This window comes from Papio anubis, chromosome 10 (assembly GCF_008728515.1).
Source record: "Papio anubis isolate 15944 chromosome 10, Panubis1.0, whole genome shotgun sequence".
Lineage (NCBI taxonomy): Eukaryota > Metazoa > Chordata > Mammalia > Primates > Cercopithecidae > Papio > Papio anubis.
The window spans coordinates 117,869,516-117,886,742 of NC_044985.1; the positions used below are offsets into that span (position 1 = coordinate 117,869,516).

The 17,227-nt window shown below is 44.6% G+C and overlaps 1 protein-coding gene across 3 annotated transcripts in view; it reads left to right on the plus strand.

Annotated features, from left to right (window-relative positions):
* The window catches only part of TRPM8 (transient receptor potential cation channel subfamily M member 8), a 92,996-nt gene that overhangs the window by 46,851 nt on the left and 28,918 nt on the right, over window positions 1-17,227 (plus strand). For all 3 annotated transcript variants that reach the window (XM_031651123.1, NM_001168921.1, XM_031651122.1), the window contains 4 exon segments: window positions 7,634-7,725; window positions 10,248-10,389; window positions 11,530-11,701; window positions 14,171-14,348. In XM_031651123.1, coding sequence (XP_031506983.1) covers window positions 7,634-7,725; window positions 10,248-10,389; window positions 11,530-11,701; window positions 14,171-14,348 — 584 coding nt within the window.

The window sequence follows — 17,227 nt, forward strand, 5'->3', positions numbered from 1 at the left end:
AGCAGTTTACAAATTGTTTGAGAACTGCTGTTGTTGTCACTGTTGTCCCCTCTGAACCTAAATGCAAAAATACATCAATTCAGCAAGTGCATGCTAGGCATTGACAGTTTCCGAGGTACAATGCCATGTGCTGCAAGAGATCTGGAGGGGCAAAGAGTGTTTTTATTGCCCTTATAGAGTCATTGACTCATATAAGAACCCTATGTTGACTTAAACTTTCATGCCAACTGTGACAGACTTTTTTTGGTGACTCCCAGCAGTCCTGGGTTGAGAAAGATTCCAAGGGTCTGTCTGTTCTCAGCAGGAGAGTGTTTTGATTGATTAGTGATGTCTGCCATGGGTATGACCTGTGGGAAGAGTCCTGGTACCAGTGCCCTGTATCTGCCTTTCCTTGCCTAGTAGGTCTGAGGTGCAGATGGGGAATAGAGCTGGGATGCAGGTGGAGGAAGCATGAGCTAAATGACTCATGCCAGTGTTGAATAGCAGGATTATCAGGCTTCACTTACCAGCAATTCTTCCCCCAGGACAGGGCCCTGCTATGTGCAGGAGATTTCCCTAACTTCAGATCAGCCCTGTGGGAGTCCCATGCACTGCCCTGGGAAGTCACAGCCCTGCCCAGGCCATGCCCTCAGTATCAGTCTGTAGGGCTGCCAAGATGAAGCACCATAGACCATATGGCTTTAATAACAGAAGTTCATTGCCTTATGGTTCTAGAGGCCAGAAGTCTGAGATCAAGCTGTCGGCAGGGCTGACTCCCTCTGAAGGCCGTGTGGGAGACTCTGTCCTAGTCCCTCCTCTAGCTTTTGCCGGCCAGCTGGCAAGCTTCACCATTCCTTGGCTTGTCGATGCATCACTCTGATCCCTGTCCTCAGGGGTGACTCCTGCCTGAGTGATTGTGTCCAAATTTCCACTCTTCCTGGGGACATTTGTTGTACTGGATCAGGGGTCACCCTACTTCAGCATGACTTCCTCTTTACTTAATTAGTGATATCTGCAATGCCCCTGTTTCCAAACAATGTCACATGCCAAGGTACTGGGAGTTAGGACTTCCATGTGTGAATTTTTGGAGACACAATTTAACCTGTAACACCTACAACAAGTCTCTTTCTCTTAGCTACCATCCTACTTCCTTGCTCTGTGTTGTGATTTGCTATGTATGTGTCAGCAGCAGCGAGGGAATGGAAATATTCTATTTGAGGGAAGCAGAGAAAGACTGAAGGAGATTCATCGTTTAGAACAGGGCGGGCCCAGACCAGAGTGAGAAAGTGAGAGAAGCAGCCCTCATCCAGCTAGGAATCCTGGAGCCATGGTGCGGGAGCTCACTCTGGATGAGGTCCTGCGTTTTCCCTTCTCCTGAGCTGGCGTGGTGTCCTCCACTCTCACTTGTAGTTGACCATGACCAAGACCCTTTTCAAAGGCACTTCAGGAACAAAAAGCAGCATTCTCAGCTTAGCTTTTGCAAGAGGGAGGGGATGAAAGGGTGAGATTGGGGGCTTTGTAGCACTGGAGGGGGAAAAGCCCCAACACCCCCTACCTCTCACTCCCTCTGAGGGGCTGGCTGATGTCCTATTATGTACTGGAAACAACTGGGACAGTGTCTGCCCCAAGAGTAGGGTAAGTGCCAATTTTTTTTTTTTTTTTTTTTGAGACTGTATCTTGGTCTGTCGCCCAGGCTGGAGTGCAATGGCATGATCTTGGCTCGCTGCAATCCCCGCCTCCCAGGTTCAAGCGACTCTCCTGCCTTAGCCTCCCGAGTATCTGGGACTACAGGCACGCGCCACCATGCCCAGCTAATTTTTGTATTTTTAGTAGGGATGGGGTTTCACCATGTTGGCCAGGATGGTCTTGATCTCTTGACTTCATGATCCGTCTGCCTCGGCCTCCCAAAGTGGTGGGATTACAGGTGTGAGCCACCATGCCTGGCCACCAAAGGGTTTTGCCTGGTCTGTGGAAATTGGTAGCCTTGGAGGGCAGCCCGCTGGTTCCTGGCAGGCCCTTACCGGCACAGCTTACAGGAGAGGCAACTGGACCACCTGGGAGGTCACACAGGCCTCCAACCCTTGGTGGCCACTCACAGGCAGGAACTTGAGCTCTGTGGGGGCAGCAGAGTTTGTTGGAAGAGGCACAGGGTCTGTAGGAACTGGAGCAGCACACTGCATGACTCAGGTGACCAGCCTGACATCTCAAAGGTAGCCACTGAGTAGAATCAAGTGACAATGGATTCATAGCCTGATGGGGAAATGAGTCTTGAGCACAAATTAGCGGAGAGAGAGAGAGAGAGAGAGAGAGAGAGAGAGAGAGAGAGAGACAGGAGAAATGTGGAGGTGGGGAGGGAGAAAAAACCAGCTGGAATTACGAATGGCTGGTGCAGTAGTAACTTACTGAATTTTTTGGACCTGCAAGAGGTTATTTAGAGAATAAGAGGATGGACGTCTGGCATGGTGCCCTAGTGCATCTCTTCTTGCATCAGCTCCACTGGGAGGTTCCTTTGAGCGTTTCCAGTTCCTAACACATACTCTTGTTGTTGCTCAGAATTGCATGGCATGGGAATGATTTGATTTAGATGTTTATTTCTTATTCACATTTGGTCCTCAGGGGCTGGCACAGGAGCTGGCACTGACATGTTTCTGACAAGCGTGTGTGTTTTTACTAAAAGGATTGATGAAGCAAGGTCTTCATAGTTCAACCCAAGGGCTGTGTGCCCTGGAGTGGCCATGGTAACACTCAGGAGACCAGCGTTGGGGAGCTGGAGAGGAACCCTGTCCACAGCCCCACAGGCAGGGGCTCAAGGGTGTTCTCTGGGACAGAGGGCGCTTTGGTGGCCTCTTTTCAGAATGGTTGATGAAAAGTCAAAAGTCCTTTTTCTGCTACTTTTCACCCCTCAGGCTCCCAAACATTTCTCTACCTGTCCTTGACCCTGCTTCCCTTGCTGCATTAAGGCTCAGAAGCTGCTGTGCAAGTCCAGACATTGTTTGACTCCTTCAGGCATCTGAAGAAACCAGAGGCTGGGCGCAGTGGCTCATGCCTGTAATCCCAGCACTTTGGGAGGCCGAGGCGAGCAGATCACCTGAGGTCAGGAAGTTTGAGACCAGCCTGGCCAACATGGCAAAATCCCATCTCTACTAAAAGTACAAAAATTAGCCAGGCATGGTGGTGCGTGCTTGTAATCCCAGCTACTCAGGAGGCTGAGGCAGTAGAATTGCTTGAACCCTGGAGGCAGATGTTGCAGTGAGCTGAGATTGCTCCACTGCACTCCAGCCTGGGTGACAGAGCGAGACTCCATCTCAAAACAAAACAAAAAGAAACAAAACAAACAAACAAACAAAAAACAAGAATCTGAGAGAGAGGACTTGTTCTGGGTTGCTTTGGAAGCAGACCTTGGCCTGGATGTAAGCTGCAGGGAGATTGGTCTTGGCTTCATCCAAGTATTTCATTAATGCATTCTTCCTTTCAACAAATATTTCACACCCCTACTTTGTGCCAGGCACTGTTCTCGGCAGCAATGGACCAAACAGACGAAGATCTCTTCGCCCGTGGAGAGTTCTACCAGTTCATGATGATTTCTGGGAGCTTTCAAGGAGAAGAGATGAGCATCGGCAAGCAGCACTAAGTGGGCGAGTCTTACATTTACTGGGAGGTTGGCCCAGAGGACTTGCAACAGTGAAATCCAAAGTCTGTAAATCACAGACATCTCTGTGCCAATTTCCTATGTGCATTTAGCTACTAAGTCACCTGTTCGGGTCATGCAGGAGGAGACTCAGGAGAAGTACATTTTTCTTGGAGAAGGGCCCTGGGCAGAGTTAGCATGAGGTGTTTTTGCTCAGGGAGGACACAGGGCAGGGACGTGGGTTGGGAGTAGACAGGGGCAGGTGCGCAGGAAAACTGGGGAAGGACAACGGGCTGTAAGTAATTCCCTGGGCCTGTGGGAAGAAGGGTAGGGGTCTGGTTGACCCCTACGTATTCTGTTTGCCTTCATTGTGGGTGATGCTGGATATGGGGGGGATGCTTACTAAGTATCTCTTCTTGTTATTTTTAAGAATTACCTTTGAATGGGCCACTTTTAACTCAGAAATCCTGGGTATGAAATCAACAGTATGGGAAGCGCCCTGTGCTTAGGGTCAGCAGTGTGTGTTCCAGGTGGCTCTGCCATCCGAGGCCTTTTCCGGCCTCACAGCTGTGATTCTGCAGCATGAACGGGTCTGTAGAACATAGCCATGGAGATTCTTACTGTTAAAAGAATCCAACACTCGGGGTCGCTGTTTCTCTTCCGGTCTGCAGACTCATGCATTTGACGTCCTAAATGGGATTGCTTTCCTCTAAGAAACAGTTCTGCTGGCCTGGTGCTGTCTTAATTAACCTAGTTTACACTTGTTAGGAAAAAAAAAAAAAACAAACCCCAAAAACCCAAGCAGGGTGTGACCTGATTTAAGTTGTGTCTGGGTGTCAAAAAGTCATGCGCTTCCGTATGTACCTGTGTCCCTTTGCCTGAATGCAGATGTCGAAATGCTAATTTGGAATTTTGAAACGAGGCAGTCAATAAGTGCAAATACAGTTGCTAAATAATCCTTGGGTCTGCTAAACATACATTGGGGATGTTTATTTAAAATGGGATGAGTCTCATCATGCCTTCATGCGGGGCACCGTTCAATCTTGAGGAATGCTGAATCCCCAAATCCTGATGGATAGAATGACACAGTGTCCTGGGATTTTGTGAATACAGCCTACCTCTGGCATTACGCTCAGAGAAGAGGCCTCTTTTCCTTTAAAAACAGGTTTTCTCCCTGCGATGGTAACTTGGAGCCTCAGAATTGACCTATTTCTGATGTCTCTCTTCATGTAGGTCAGGCTTCTGAAAGTCTCCCGGGCTGAAGTTGGGCTGGGGCAGTGCGAGTCTCCCGGTGCCTACCTGCCTCCTATTGCAGGGCATTAAGCCGGGAGCTAGCAGCAGGGAGGGACGTTCCCAATCCCCCTGATCTTACCAGGCACCAGAAGAGGAAAAGGTTGTTGGTGAGGGGCCACTGGAGCTGCTAACACCAGCCAAGCAGACAGTTCCTGTGGCTCCCTGAAGGAGCCTGTCTTGGTTTCTGAGCCTAGGCAGAATGTTTGAACTGAGTGAATAGGGTGACAAGAATGTTGACAATACATTAAGAAATATAAACCATGTGGACTGCCTAGTTGAATTTTGTCATTGATCACTGAGGAATTAGCAGATCTCTTGTCCTTTATTATGGTCCTAATAATAATGGTTATTGGCAGAGACAATTGTAATACAAATGAAAATATCAAACGTATTTTAGCTATATGGCAAGATGTATCTGTTTCCCCTCAATTTTTGTCTGTTTTTATTTTATTTAGTTTTATAAAATCACAAAGTAATAATGCTTATCACAAGTGGGACTATATAAAGAATAATCCTGCCCAATCTAGAGTATAATCTTTCACAACCTTCTTCATGCCCATAAAGAGAGGAATATATGCATTTGTTCTGTTTGTTTTTATCCAAATAGAATCATACTGTGTTCATCACCCTACAATTTGCTTTTTTTTTTTTTTGAGAATTTCTCATGGGTTTTCCTGCAAGTTAATCTTAGACATAGATCTCTTTTTCAACCTAGTTTCTTGTAAACACACATATTTCACAGAAATGGAATATTATATTGTGTGCGTGTGTGTGTGTGTGTGTGTGTGTGTGTGTGCTTGTTGAGCCTTTTTTTCCTTCTTTGTTAGTCTCCCTACGAACTTTCTCAACCTTTACTCTAAAGACAACGCCCTCAAGCTATGTTAATAAACTGCTGTGTCTCTTTCTGCTTTTATTTGGTCCATGTGCTATGTACACACACTGTATTACATCAAATCTGAGATGTCATTCTTTTTTCACATTTTAACATCTCTGAAACTGCAATTTCTTACAATCTGAGGTTTAATGAAATAGAGTAGGCATATGTATGTTTGGGGGCTTTTTTCTTCATTCTTTGTTTTACAAAAACAAGATTCCGTTTCCCATACTTTTCTGCGTTTTGCTTTCTCTTTTACTTTGTGGAAATCTCTCCAAGACAAATGACATCACTCTGTTCCTTTTTAAAAACATGATTGTAATATATTCAATATTTCTTTAATGAAGGACCACATCTTTTTCCCAGATTATACTTTTCCCTGCAACAAAAATGCTGCAATAACATCCTATGTACTGATTTAAAAAAGAGAGAGAGTTGAGTCTTCACATAGTGAGTGGACTGTTGACACACCCCACGGTGCTGCCCCAGCCTGGGGGAATTTAAAATTTCCTGGGTGCTTGATTTCATAGTGCCCTCACCCCCTTGGCCCACTCAAGTTGCTATTCGAATTTACAAATGAAGGAAAGGAAATGCTTCTTGAGAAATGAATGATGTGTCTTGAATCCCTTCCACATCTGAGACTGTAGGATTTCTGTGGGATCTGAAGAAGCAGAGTGATGTGGGAAGAAGCAACTGACTTGGGTTCAGAGTCGTGAGGTCTGCCACTTGCTGAGTGAGTTCCTTAGCCTCTCTAGGCTGTGGTTTCAACAGCAAAGTAGGAAATATATCTAAATATCAGATGGACTCCTATTGGTGAGTTCATTTAGTAACATTAAGAAGTGCCCTGTTGCTTTGTTGACATTTCTTTGGTGTTGTTTCCCCGCCTTGCACAAGTGTTGGGTTTCCTTCTTTGAATTCACCTGGGGCCTCGGTCTTATCCCCATACCTATCTTCGTGTCATTTCTTTTCAACATGTTTAACATCTGTCTTTCCCACCAAACAGTAGATTCCTTGAGAATTAGCATTGCACCAATGTTTCTGTGCTCCGGGAGCCTGGCACAGGTGGTTGGAATTCCATGTGCTCTCCGTAAATATATTTTGAATGGATGGACAAATGAAAGGATTAGCTGGTCACTCTGGAATTACCCAAATCCAGTTTATGGATTGATATAGGAGCCATCCAGATGTGGTCTTCTCCTTTCCCTCTTTGGGAAAATGAGAAAAGAGAAAGGATACGCTCTGTTTGTTTCAGTATTTTCCTGACATACTTTCTTCCAAGAATCATGACCAACACATACACATCAATCCCTGAGGCACACTGTTCCTGTCAGTCATTTCTGTGACCACATCTGTCCTCATAGATGTTATATACAGCACCTATGTGCACATTTTTTAAAAAAGATTCCTTTTAATCAAGATGTTTTACTGCCATGTGACAGAAAAATTTTACAGTAATGACACAAATCTATGATGACAACAATATGAGTAATTCTCTGTAGGACTGTGTAGTGCACAGTCTGTACCATTGTACATGGTGACCGGACAGTCTACATCTGCCTACAGAGGGTGTACTCACCCTCTGCAGATTCCTGTTGAAAAAACGGTGAGGATACGTCAATCCTTTTTCCTGACTTTGCCAGCAGACATGAAGAGCAGAACAGCCAGTGTGCAACCTACTTTCCAATCCTCCCGGATTAGCGTGGGGCGTGTGGTAGGGCTCACTTGGCATATGAAAGAATAAGCAAACACGTCATTGGCTCAAAAAGGACCTGGAAGAAAATGAGTGGACATTGAAAAATCTGAAAGTGGTTGATATTTCCAAGCTGCTAATGTCCCTCTCTGTCCCTTTCTGTACACAGTGGTACATAAATGGGGTGAATTATTTTACTGACCTGTGGAATGTTATGGACACGCTGGGGCTTTTTTACTTCATAGCAGGAATTGTGTTTCGGTAAGTACTCTCTTCACTTTTCCTAATTTTCCGTGTTTTGAGTACAAAAGTGGAGAAAAGCTCTGCAGACATTTCAAACCCAAGGGAAGTCTATTACTCATTAGAGATTGTTACACAAGATCATTGTGTCTGCTTTATAGAGATGCAGCTTGGTTGGCATGAAGTTGAGTCTCCCCTCTCTTCCCCCTCCCACTGATGTGTAATTTAAAAGGAGTCCTGCATGATTTTTCTCTTTGTTCTTATAGACTTTGGGGAAAATTATTTTTTTAAGTAGAGATGAGGTTTCATCATGTTGTCCAGGCTGGTCTCAAATGCCTGGGCTCAAGCAATCCACCTGCCTCAGCCTCCCAAAGTATTGGGGTCACAGGCATGAGCCTCTGTACCTGATCATGGGGAGAAATAAATAGAAACTGAGAAATTCTACTGATTATTGTGTATTGATTTTGTGTCCTGAAACTTTACTGAAGTCACTTATCTGTCCTAGGACCCTTTGGACAGAGTCTTTAAGGTTTTCTAGGTATAGAATCATATTATTAGTGAAGAGAGATAATTTGACTTCTTTTCCTATTTGGATACCTTCTATTTCTTTATCTTGTCTGATTGCTCTGGCTAGGACTACCAGTACCATGTTGAATAGGAGTAGTGAGAGTGAACATCCTTGTCTTGTTCCAGTTATTAAGTGGAATGTTTCCAGCTTTTGCCCATTCAATATGATGTTGGCTGTGGATTTGTCATAGATGGTTCTTACTATTTTGAAGTCTATTCCTTCAATGCTTAGTTTGTTGAGTTTTTTTTTTTTTTTTGGTCATGAAGGGATGTTGGATTTTATCGAAAGCTTTTTCTGTACCTATTGAGATGATTGTGTAGATTTTGCTTTTAATTCTGTTTATGTAGTGAATCACAATTGTTGATTTGCATATGTTGAACTAACCTAGTAGTGAGCATAGTACCCAACAGGCAGTGAGCCTAATACCCAGCAGTTAGCCCCCTCTCTCTCATTTCCCCCTTTTGGAGTTCCCAGTGTTTATTATTCCCATATTTGTGTCCATATGTACTCAGTGTTTACCTCCCACTTATAAGTGAGAACACGTGGTGTTTGGTTTTTTGTTTCTGCGTGAATTCGCTTAGCATAATGGCCTCGAGCTGCATCCATGTTCTTTCTTTATTGCTGTGTAGTATTCCATGGAGTATATGTATCACATTTTCTTTATCCAGTCCACCACTGATGGGCATCTAGGTTGGTTTCATGTCTTTGCTGTTGTGAATAGTGCTGCAATGTACATATGAGAGCATGTGTCTTTTTGGTAGAACGATTTATTTTCTTTGGGTATGTACTCAGTAATGGGATTGCTGGGTCAAATAAGAGGAGAAGATGCCGAGAATGTTAAATATCATACAGCATTGTTTCGTGTTGGGCCATATGACCTTCTAATATGCACTTAACTTCTATTTGAATGCTGGCTGTGGAGTCTGCCCTTCCAGTTACAAGCATATTTCCTCAATGGCACAGCCAGAGTGTGGGATTAGAAAAACCAACCACAAATTACCACCAAAAAAACAATGTGTATTCCACATCATGGAGAGATTAGGGTATGCCCCAAACCATGGTTTGCATTGGCTAGCCTGCATCCCAACTGGCCTGTTGTCCCCAAATAACTTTTAAGATAAAGCTAGCAACTGGGCCATGGTGGCTCACACCTGTAATCCAAACACTTTGGGAGGCTGAGGTGGGAGGATCACTTGAACTAGGAGTTTGAGACCAGCCTAAGCAGCATAGTGAGACCCTGTTTCAATTTTTTTAAAAAAGATAAAGCTAGCAATTATATATGAGTAGTACTTTCAAATGATGTCATTTTGTAAAGAAGCTTAACCATTCGTATTTACACGTATACAGAATGAGATGGTTTACAATGAGTGTTCACTCTCCAATTTGAATGGGGTAAAAATGTCAATTTCCTCTTCAGATAGCCTCCCTTTCTGGTTGGGTTTAAGGTTCCAGCATTTGAGCCACAGTTGGTTGGACATGTTTCTAGATCATTCCAGTTAGAAAGCACAGATGGCTTTCAATGAGCACATTAGCAGGTGGTTAGATAATCAAATGATCTGGTGCAAATGAGGTAAGTTTCATTAGGGGAAAGCTGGCAGGGTGAAGTCCCAAATGGTCACGGGGATGGGCTGGGGGTTGGCATCATTCTAGAAGCCTTGTGAGCCAGGGAAGTTAGCAATAGCACGGTTAGGTTCCTGCAGTAGTGGGTGAGGATGGCGGGCTAAAGAGACAGGAACCTCTGAGAGCTCAGTTTGGTGAGATGTCTTTGCTTTTCATGTCTTTTCATGTCCTTGACTGTACTTGAGTCCATGAAAGCAGAAGATCATGGCCTTTGCTGGGTGGTGTTTCTGGCCTGTTTGCACTCACTCAACCTTCCAGCTCTTGCCTGTTTCTTGAAATCGGGTTATTTTTAGAAACAAAACTTTAGCATGTTTTGTCAATATCTCATGAATTCTGTTCCTTCTTTTTCCCCTAGCCTCCACTCTTCTAATAAAAGCTCTTTGTATTCTGGACGAGTCATTTTCTGTCTGGACTACATTATTTTCACTCTAAGATTGATCCACATTTTTACTGTAAGCAGAAACTTAGGACCCAAGATTATAATGCTGCAGAGGATGGTAAGAGTCAAGAATATTTGTAGTCATCATTTCTCTTGTGGGGCCCAGAGTTCTTTTAATGGTTGACAGGAGGATTTTGTCCTTAGAACGACTGTTGCATTTCACCATCAGTAACATTTGCTTTCTTTGATGTATTTCATCAGGGGCCTCTCCCAGGTTAAAATTTAATGAAAGATGGTCGTGAGGAGCAAACAGTGTCATTTAGTGCGTTGTTAACAAATAACCTCATACTTATTTAGATTTTACACTTTACAATGTACATTCATTTGAGTCTTGACAGTTTGCTAAGAGTGTGGTCAGGGGAGGAACTTTTATGCCAATTTTATACATGGGGACAGTTGAGTCCAAGGAGGACTGTGTTTGTCTAGAGACAAGCGGTGAGCTAGATGCACAGTGAGGATTGGAACTTGAATCATCTAACTGTGTAATATAGATACAGGGAAAGGCTATAGCAGTCTTGTTATATATACACGTAATAGACAGAATTACACACGGATGGTGTTGCTTTCCTAAACTTGTTTTCCAGATGACCCAAACCTCCACTGTTTCTGTCTTTAAATCAGATGAGCATTTAGATGAGCTCATCTGGAAGCTCCATTCCAATATTGAGGTTCTTTCAGTTTGTGGTTTTAATTCAAAGCATTTCTGGGACATCCAGTCACCACGAAGTCATGCTATGTGTGCACAAAATTAAAAAAAAATGAAACGGTCCATTCTTGTCTAATAAGGATAGCTTTTATTTTCCAAACAAACAAACAAACCGACAAACTACGAAAATAATTTTGGGGTTAAAAGTGTATCAAAATCGTGAGGTATAGGGAGAGAGAGGTCCTCCAAAACTTAGATTCCTCCTTTGCTCTAGAGCTGGGCTCCCACTCAGAAAGCTGCTGTTGCTGGGCTGGTTTGGAGATCAGTAAGCAAAAATGCATCAAACTGGTTTTAACCCTGGAAGACAGATGTCCTAAGATCCAAAGATGATGATGACCGCCTTTGTCAATTAGTCAGTGAACTCTGGGTGACTTAGATGCTCTGAGCCCTGGAACCACTGCTCTTCTCCATGGTCCACTGAGGACGGCCAGGCCGAGGGGCTTGCCGACTGTGGGCACAGTCCTGACTCCGCTCTCTTGTCCTCCCTGACAGCTTATCGACGTGTTCTTCTTCCTGTTCCTCTTTGCGGTGTGGATGGTGGCCTTTGGCGTGGCCAGGCAAGGGATCCTCAGGCAGAATGAGCAGCGCTGGAGGTGGATATTCCGTTCGGTCATCTACGAGCCCTACCTGGCCATGTTCGGCCAGGTGCCCAGTGACGTGGACGGTAAGCCTGACTTGGCTCGGGTGGAAACAGCTTGGACGAGGCATTTGCTCCCTGAAGCAGCCCCCAGGGCTGCCCCAGAGACCGCACTTCAGAAGCACGCACGTGAAACAGACTCTAACACCACACAGTAAAAACTAACTCCTCGAAACCTCTTCTTTGCTCTTAAGCAAGATTTTCCATCAGCCTTGCAGATGGTGCCCAACATTTCAATTGTTAAACCTTTTCAAAAATAGTGATTCTGATATTTTCAATAACAATTGAAAATTGGTAATTAAAGGCAACAAGGCTTACTAGTTTAGAAACGAGGGTTGTGAGTTGTACTCACCCATGTAACAGAGTGACTGGGCTCCCGTTTCTTTCAAAAAGAGCAACACTGGAAAATCCACATTGGAACCTGGAATTTAGACTTCCGGCGTTAGTTAGTCCACTGCCAACTGGTTTTTGGAGGCAGGCTGATGGTGGCACAGATGGTTTTAATTTGCCCACACCCGATTTACAGAAGGAAAGTGAGGGGCTATGTAAATTGTGTGTGTTTTGGATGGCGGGCTGAAGCATCTTTAGGATGCTGACAATAGCCTTGGCTCGTCATTTCCTATCCTGCCGCGATAAAACCGTCCTGGTTTCCCTGAGCCAGAGCCTGTTCCTCCTGGTCACAGTTCTCCATGCCTGTTGTTTTCTGTGTTATCCTCCCGGCCTCATAAGTCTCTCTGGCCCCATCTGCTGAAGCCTCTTCCAAGACCTTAGAAACAGCTCTTTTCCCCTGCCGTGGTGGAAAGGCACCTTGGTATTGTCACGCCCAGTCTGCACACTGTGCCTACCGCTTTACAGAAACAGATGCGTTTCGTCCTCATAACAACTCTCCACGTCCGTGGTTTTAGTTCCACCAGAATCTAAAGAGGAATTGGCAGGTGGGGTTCAGATCCAGGGTAGCCACTCATGTGCTGTGTGCCCTGGGGAAGTGACTTCATTTTGCTATCTCTGTTTCATGGGCAAAACTGGTAAAGCACATCTTCTCTATGGGGCCTCTCACTGGCCGGCATGACCCCACACACACTCGGATGAGGATCTCTGGCACAGAGCAGCTCTCAGAGGCCGGATGTTTGTACCCAATGCCCCCTCCTCTGAGATTTCTCAGACGCACCTTGGCATATCCTAATAAAAGGGTCTTGATGCCTACTTCCAGACCCAGACTTCCCCCAGTGTCCTCCTGTGAAGTTTTGCTGCCAGCTTCCACACAGTTGAGTGAACAGAGCTGTCAGAAGCCTCAGTGTTGTCCCTAACACCTTCTTGGATTTCATTCCCTGCTATTCAATTCATCCACTAGTTTTGTTGATTTTTATCTCCTAAATGTTTTTTTGAAATCTGTTTTTTCCATCACCACTGCCACCCCGTGAGCCATCCTCATCGCTTGCCTGCCTGAGTCTTAGGCACAACCTCCTCACCTTCCTTCTCCTCGAACCCCTTCTGATCTGTGCTGTAGCCAGAGAGATTCTTTGGAAAAGGGAATCTGATGTGTCTTTCCTCTGCCTAAAACAGCCTCATGGCTTCCCATCACTTCAGTGTAAAAATTTTAAAAATAGGCCGGGGATGGTGGCTTATGCGTGTAATCCCAGCACTTTGGGAGGCTGAGGCTGGTGGATCACCTGAGGACAAGAGTTCGAGGCCAGCCTGGCCAACAGGGTGAAACCCTGCCTCTACTAAAAAAAAAAATTAGCCAGGCATGGTGGCATGCGCCTGTAGTCCCAGCTACTCGGGAGGCTGAGGCAGGAGAATCACTTGAACCTGGGAGGTGGAGGTTACAGTGAGCCAAGATTGTGCCACTGCACTCCAGTCTCAGCATCAGAGCGAGATTCCATCTCAAAAAAAAAAAAAAGTAAAACGTTAATATGTCTGCTCAGTGCACATCTTATTCTCTCATTTCCACTGATGTTTACAACCCCCACCTGGCCCCCACCACAGGGCCTTTGCACATGCTGTTGCCTCTGTGGGGTGCTCTAGGCTCCTACCCTCCCCATTAGTTCATGTTCCTGCTGCTAATCCTCTGCTCTCAGTTCTGAGACCCTTCCTCCTTGGGAAGCTGCTCCTGGATGAGCTGTCTCAGTCTATGCCCCTCAGAGCACTGTGTGTGTCCTTCTTAGCACTTTTCATGGGCTGAGACTTTAAATGTGTGTGGTTGATTATCTGCCTATCCAAAGAGGCTGGAACCTTCTTGAGGGCAAAGAACACGTTCACTTGGCCCTTCCTTTTATCTTGATCTTTGCAAAGCGCCTTGTTCTTAGTAGCTGCTCAGTAAATACGCATTGAGTGGATGAACAGGTGATTCTAAGGACTGTGACTTGTTTGGATAAAGTGCCTTAGAACACGACCTAAGACATTTCATGACCATCACGTTCTTGAGGCCTTGGGGATGCCATCATTCTCACCCCTCCAGAGGGTCCTCACTTTGCCTCTTGGTTTCTACATCCTCAGGTACCACGTATGACTTTGCCCACTGCACCTTCACTGGGAATGAGTCCAAGCCACTGTGCGTGGAGCTGGATGAGCACAACCTGCCCCGGTTCCCTGAGTGGATCACCATCCCCCTGGTGTGCATCTACATGTTATCCACCAACATCCTGCTGGTCAACCTGCTGGTCGCCATGTTTGGGTATGTGTTCAGTCACATGTTCACTGATGTCCACCCTGGGCCAGGCCCCGGGCCAGGCCGGAGGTGCTGGGAGCATCGCAAAGGTCCCACCCTTGAGGAACATACTTGAGAGATCTTCTGGGGGATTGGTGGACTAGAGGGAGTGGGGCCTTTTTAAAGGGACCATATTAAAAATATAAGCTGTGCCTTGAGTTTATTTGACACTGAAGACAAGCACCTGTGACAATCTCCATCAAATCCAGGCTGTGTATTTGACATCCATTTAGCAAGCTCTTTGGAGCTCCGTGAGGTTGGTGACAACATCATCCCTTGGCGACAGAAATGTGGTTTAACTTGTCTCCAAGGTGCCTTATATGCTATGGGGCTCAGTGGTATGGATTCTAGGATTACAGGACTCAGACTTTAGTTAGTTACTGTTTTACATTTTTCAGTTTAAATTAGAATACAAAGAGCAGAGACTGGAGAATGACTCTCCTTTAGGGCTCATGCCTGATGAGGTTGGAGGGAATAATATGGGTAATTCTTCTTTATACATTTAGAAAATGATGTTTTTCATTTCCTCTCCATCTTTCTTAGGAGGGTTGCAAAGAGCCCCAGTGGTAGTTTCAGTGGGAGAGCCTTAGTTTTATATTGTTCCTTTAAGGTATATCAGCATTTTAAGTGCACAAATCCCATCACAGTTAGAAAGAAAATTAACTGACAAATATGCACATTTAATACATTATTTGTTAAACCTTTGGGTGGAAGGGAACTCTTAATTCAAAACCAGAAACCTAGAAACTCTGAATGAGAAGACAAACATATTTGATTACATAAAACAGTTTCATATAATAACTGATAAATTAGGGGAAATGTTTGCATATAATGAATTTCCTAAAATAGAAAGAGCTCCTGTGAATTTATAAGAGAAAGACAACCCATAGAAAACTTGTCAGAGAAAATAAATAATTCAGAGAAAGAAAAGTCCAATGACCAATAAGCATATAAAAAAGGACTCAATTTTGTGGATAGGAAAGTTCAAATGGAAACAATGAAACACTGTTTTGAACCCAGCAGATGAACGAAAGTTAAAGGGAGTCTCTGGTGTTGGGATGATGCTGGGAAATGGACATTGCTTCTGGGAACCTGACTCACTTCCCATTCTTAGGAAAGTAATTTGTAAATAGTTATTAAAGGAAAAACATGCAGACCTCTGTTGGAACCTCTCACATCTGGGAATCTATCCTAAAGATGTATGTACAAAGATGTTTATTAGATCACTATTTGATGTCTATCACTAGGGAAAGGTTAAAGAAAGTGTGCTGTATCCACACTGCAGAATATTTTGCCGCTCCTAAAAGACAAAGTTTGATCTATATCTATTAACTTGAAAGGATGATATTTTTTAAATATAAAAAACAAATTTCAAATTAATTTTATAGCATAATATTGTTTTCTAACAGTAAAAACATGGACTTTAAAAATCAAGTATATACTTCACTGGTTACAATGATCACACATTACATTCATAATTTAGAAAAGAATATAAGGAAAAGACAATTGTCAAATAGAGCCCTGAGATTTCAAGATGCACAAGGACTACAGATGAGGGTCACCTGCCTTTTCTGGCCAGTGGCCTCCCTCTGAGCAGGACTGTGTGGAAGCACATACCTCTGGGGACGTCACATATCAAAAGGACTGAGCAGTGTGTTGATCTGGTCTCCCAGTGTCTGGAGATGTCCTTCTGCAGTCCACTCCAGTCTTCTTTACACTGTGACCAAAAGTGGTGTTTCTAAAATGTCGCTGATATGGTTTGGCTGTGTCCCCCGCCAAATCTCATCTTCAATGGTAGCTCCCATGATTCCCTCATGTTGTGGGAGGGACCCAGTGGGAGATAATGGAATCACGGGGGCAGTTTCCCCCATACTGTTCTCATGGAAATGAGTAAGTCTCACAAGATCTGATGGTTTTAGAGGGAAACCCCTTTCACTTGGCTCTCATTCTCTTTGCCTGCTGCCATCCACGTAAGACGTGACTTGCTCCTCCTTGCCTACCATCATGATTGTGAGGCCTCCCCAGCCAGGTAGAACTGTGAATCCATTAAACCTCTCTCTCTCTCTTTTTTTTTTTTTTTGTAAATTGCCCAGTTTTGGGTATGTCTTTATCATCAGTGTGAAAATGGACTAACACAGTCATTGTTCTGCTTAAAATTCCGGAAGGATTTCAATATTTCCCTACAGCATTCAGGATAAATTTCAGGCTTCTCAGCTTCCCCACCATGCTCATTCCCTGCTCTCTGTCCCCTGGCAGGCCTCCCATATGCTCGTCCTTAAACGGGGTGATCCGCCATGCCTGATGCTTTGCACATACTTGTCTTCTGTCTGGATTGCCTGTTCCATCCTGAACTTCTCTTCCTGCCCAGTTCCTGCTTGCTCTTTACAGAGACAGGAATCGTCTTTTGCCAGGGTGGTACCTGATGGCCTCCCCACTTCACACAGAGACTCTTTGAGCCCCTATGGCACTTTTTTACTCGCATAGTAACAACCTTCTCTCCTTGCAAACGGTGAACTCTGGAGGGTGAAGATTGTGCCTGCCATCTCAGCACCTGGCACTTTGTGGGTTTATTCAATGAATGAAAAAAATGGGTTCTTACCCATGTTTAGTTCATTATTTAGTTATTAGTTATGAGCTTAGTTTCCTGGTATATTATATACTGAGAAGCATCAATGGTGAGTAACAAATCGGCAAGAGAATCATCACGTAAATGTTGAACATCTGCTCTGTGCTAGGTGTCTGGGCCATGAAGATTATGTGGCTGCTAGTTCCACATGGCCCTAAGGAGGGAAGGTGAAACTCTCCCTCACCACCTAGCTGGTGGCAGGGAGGGACTTGGGCATCCA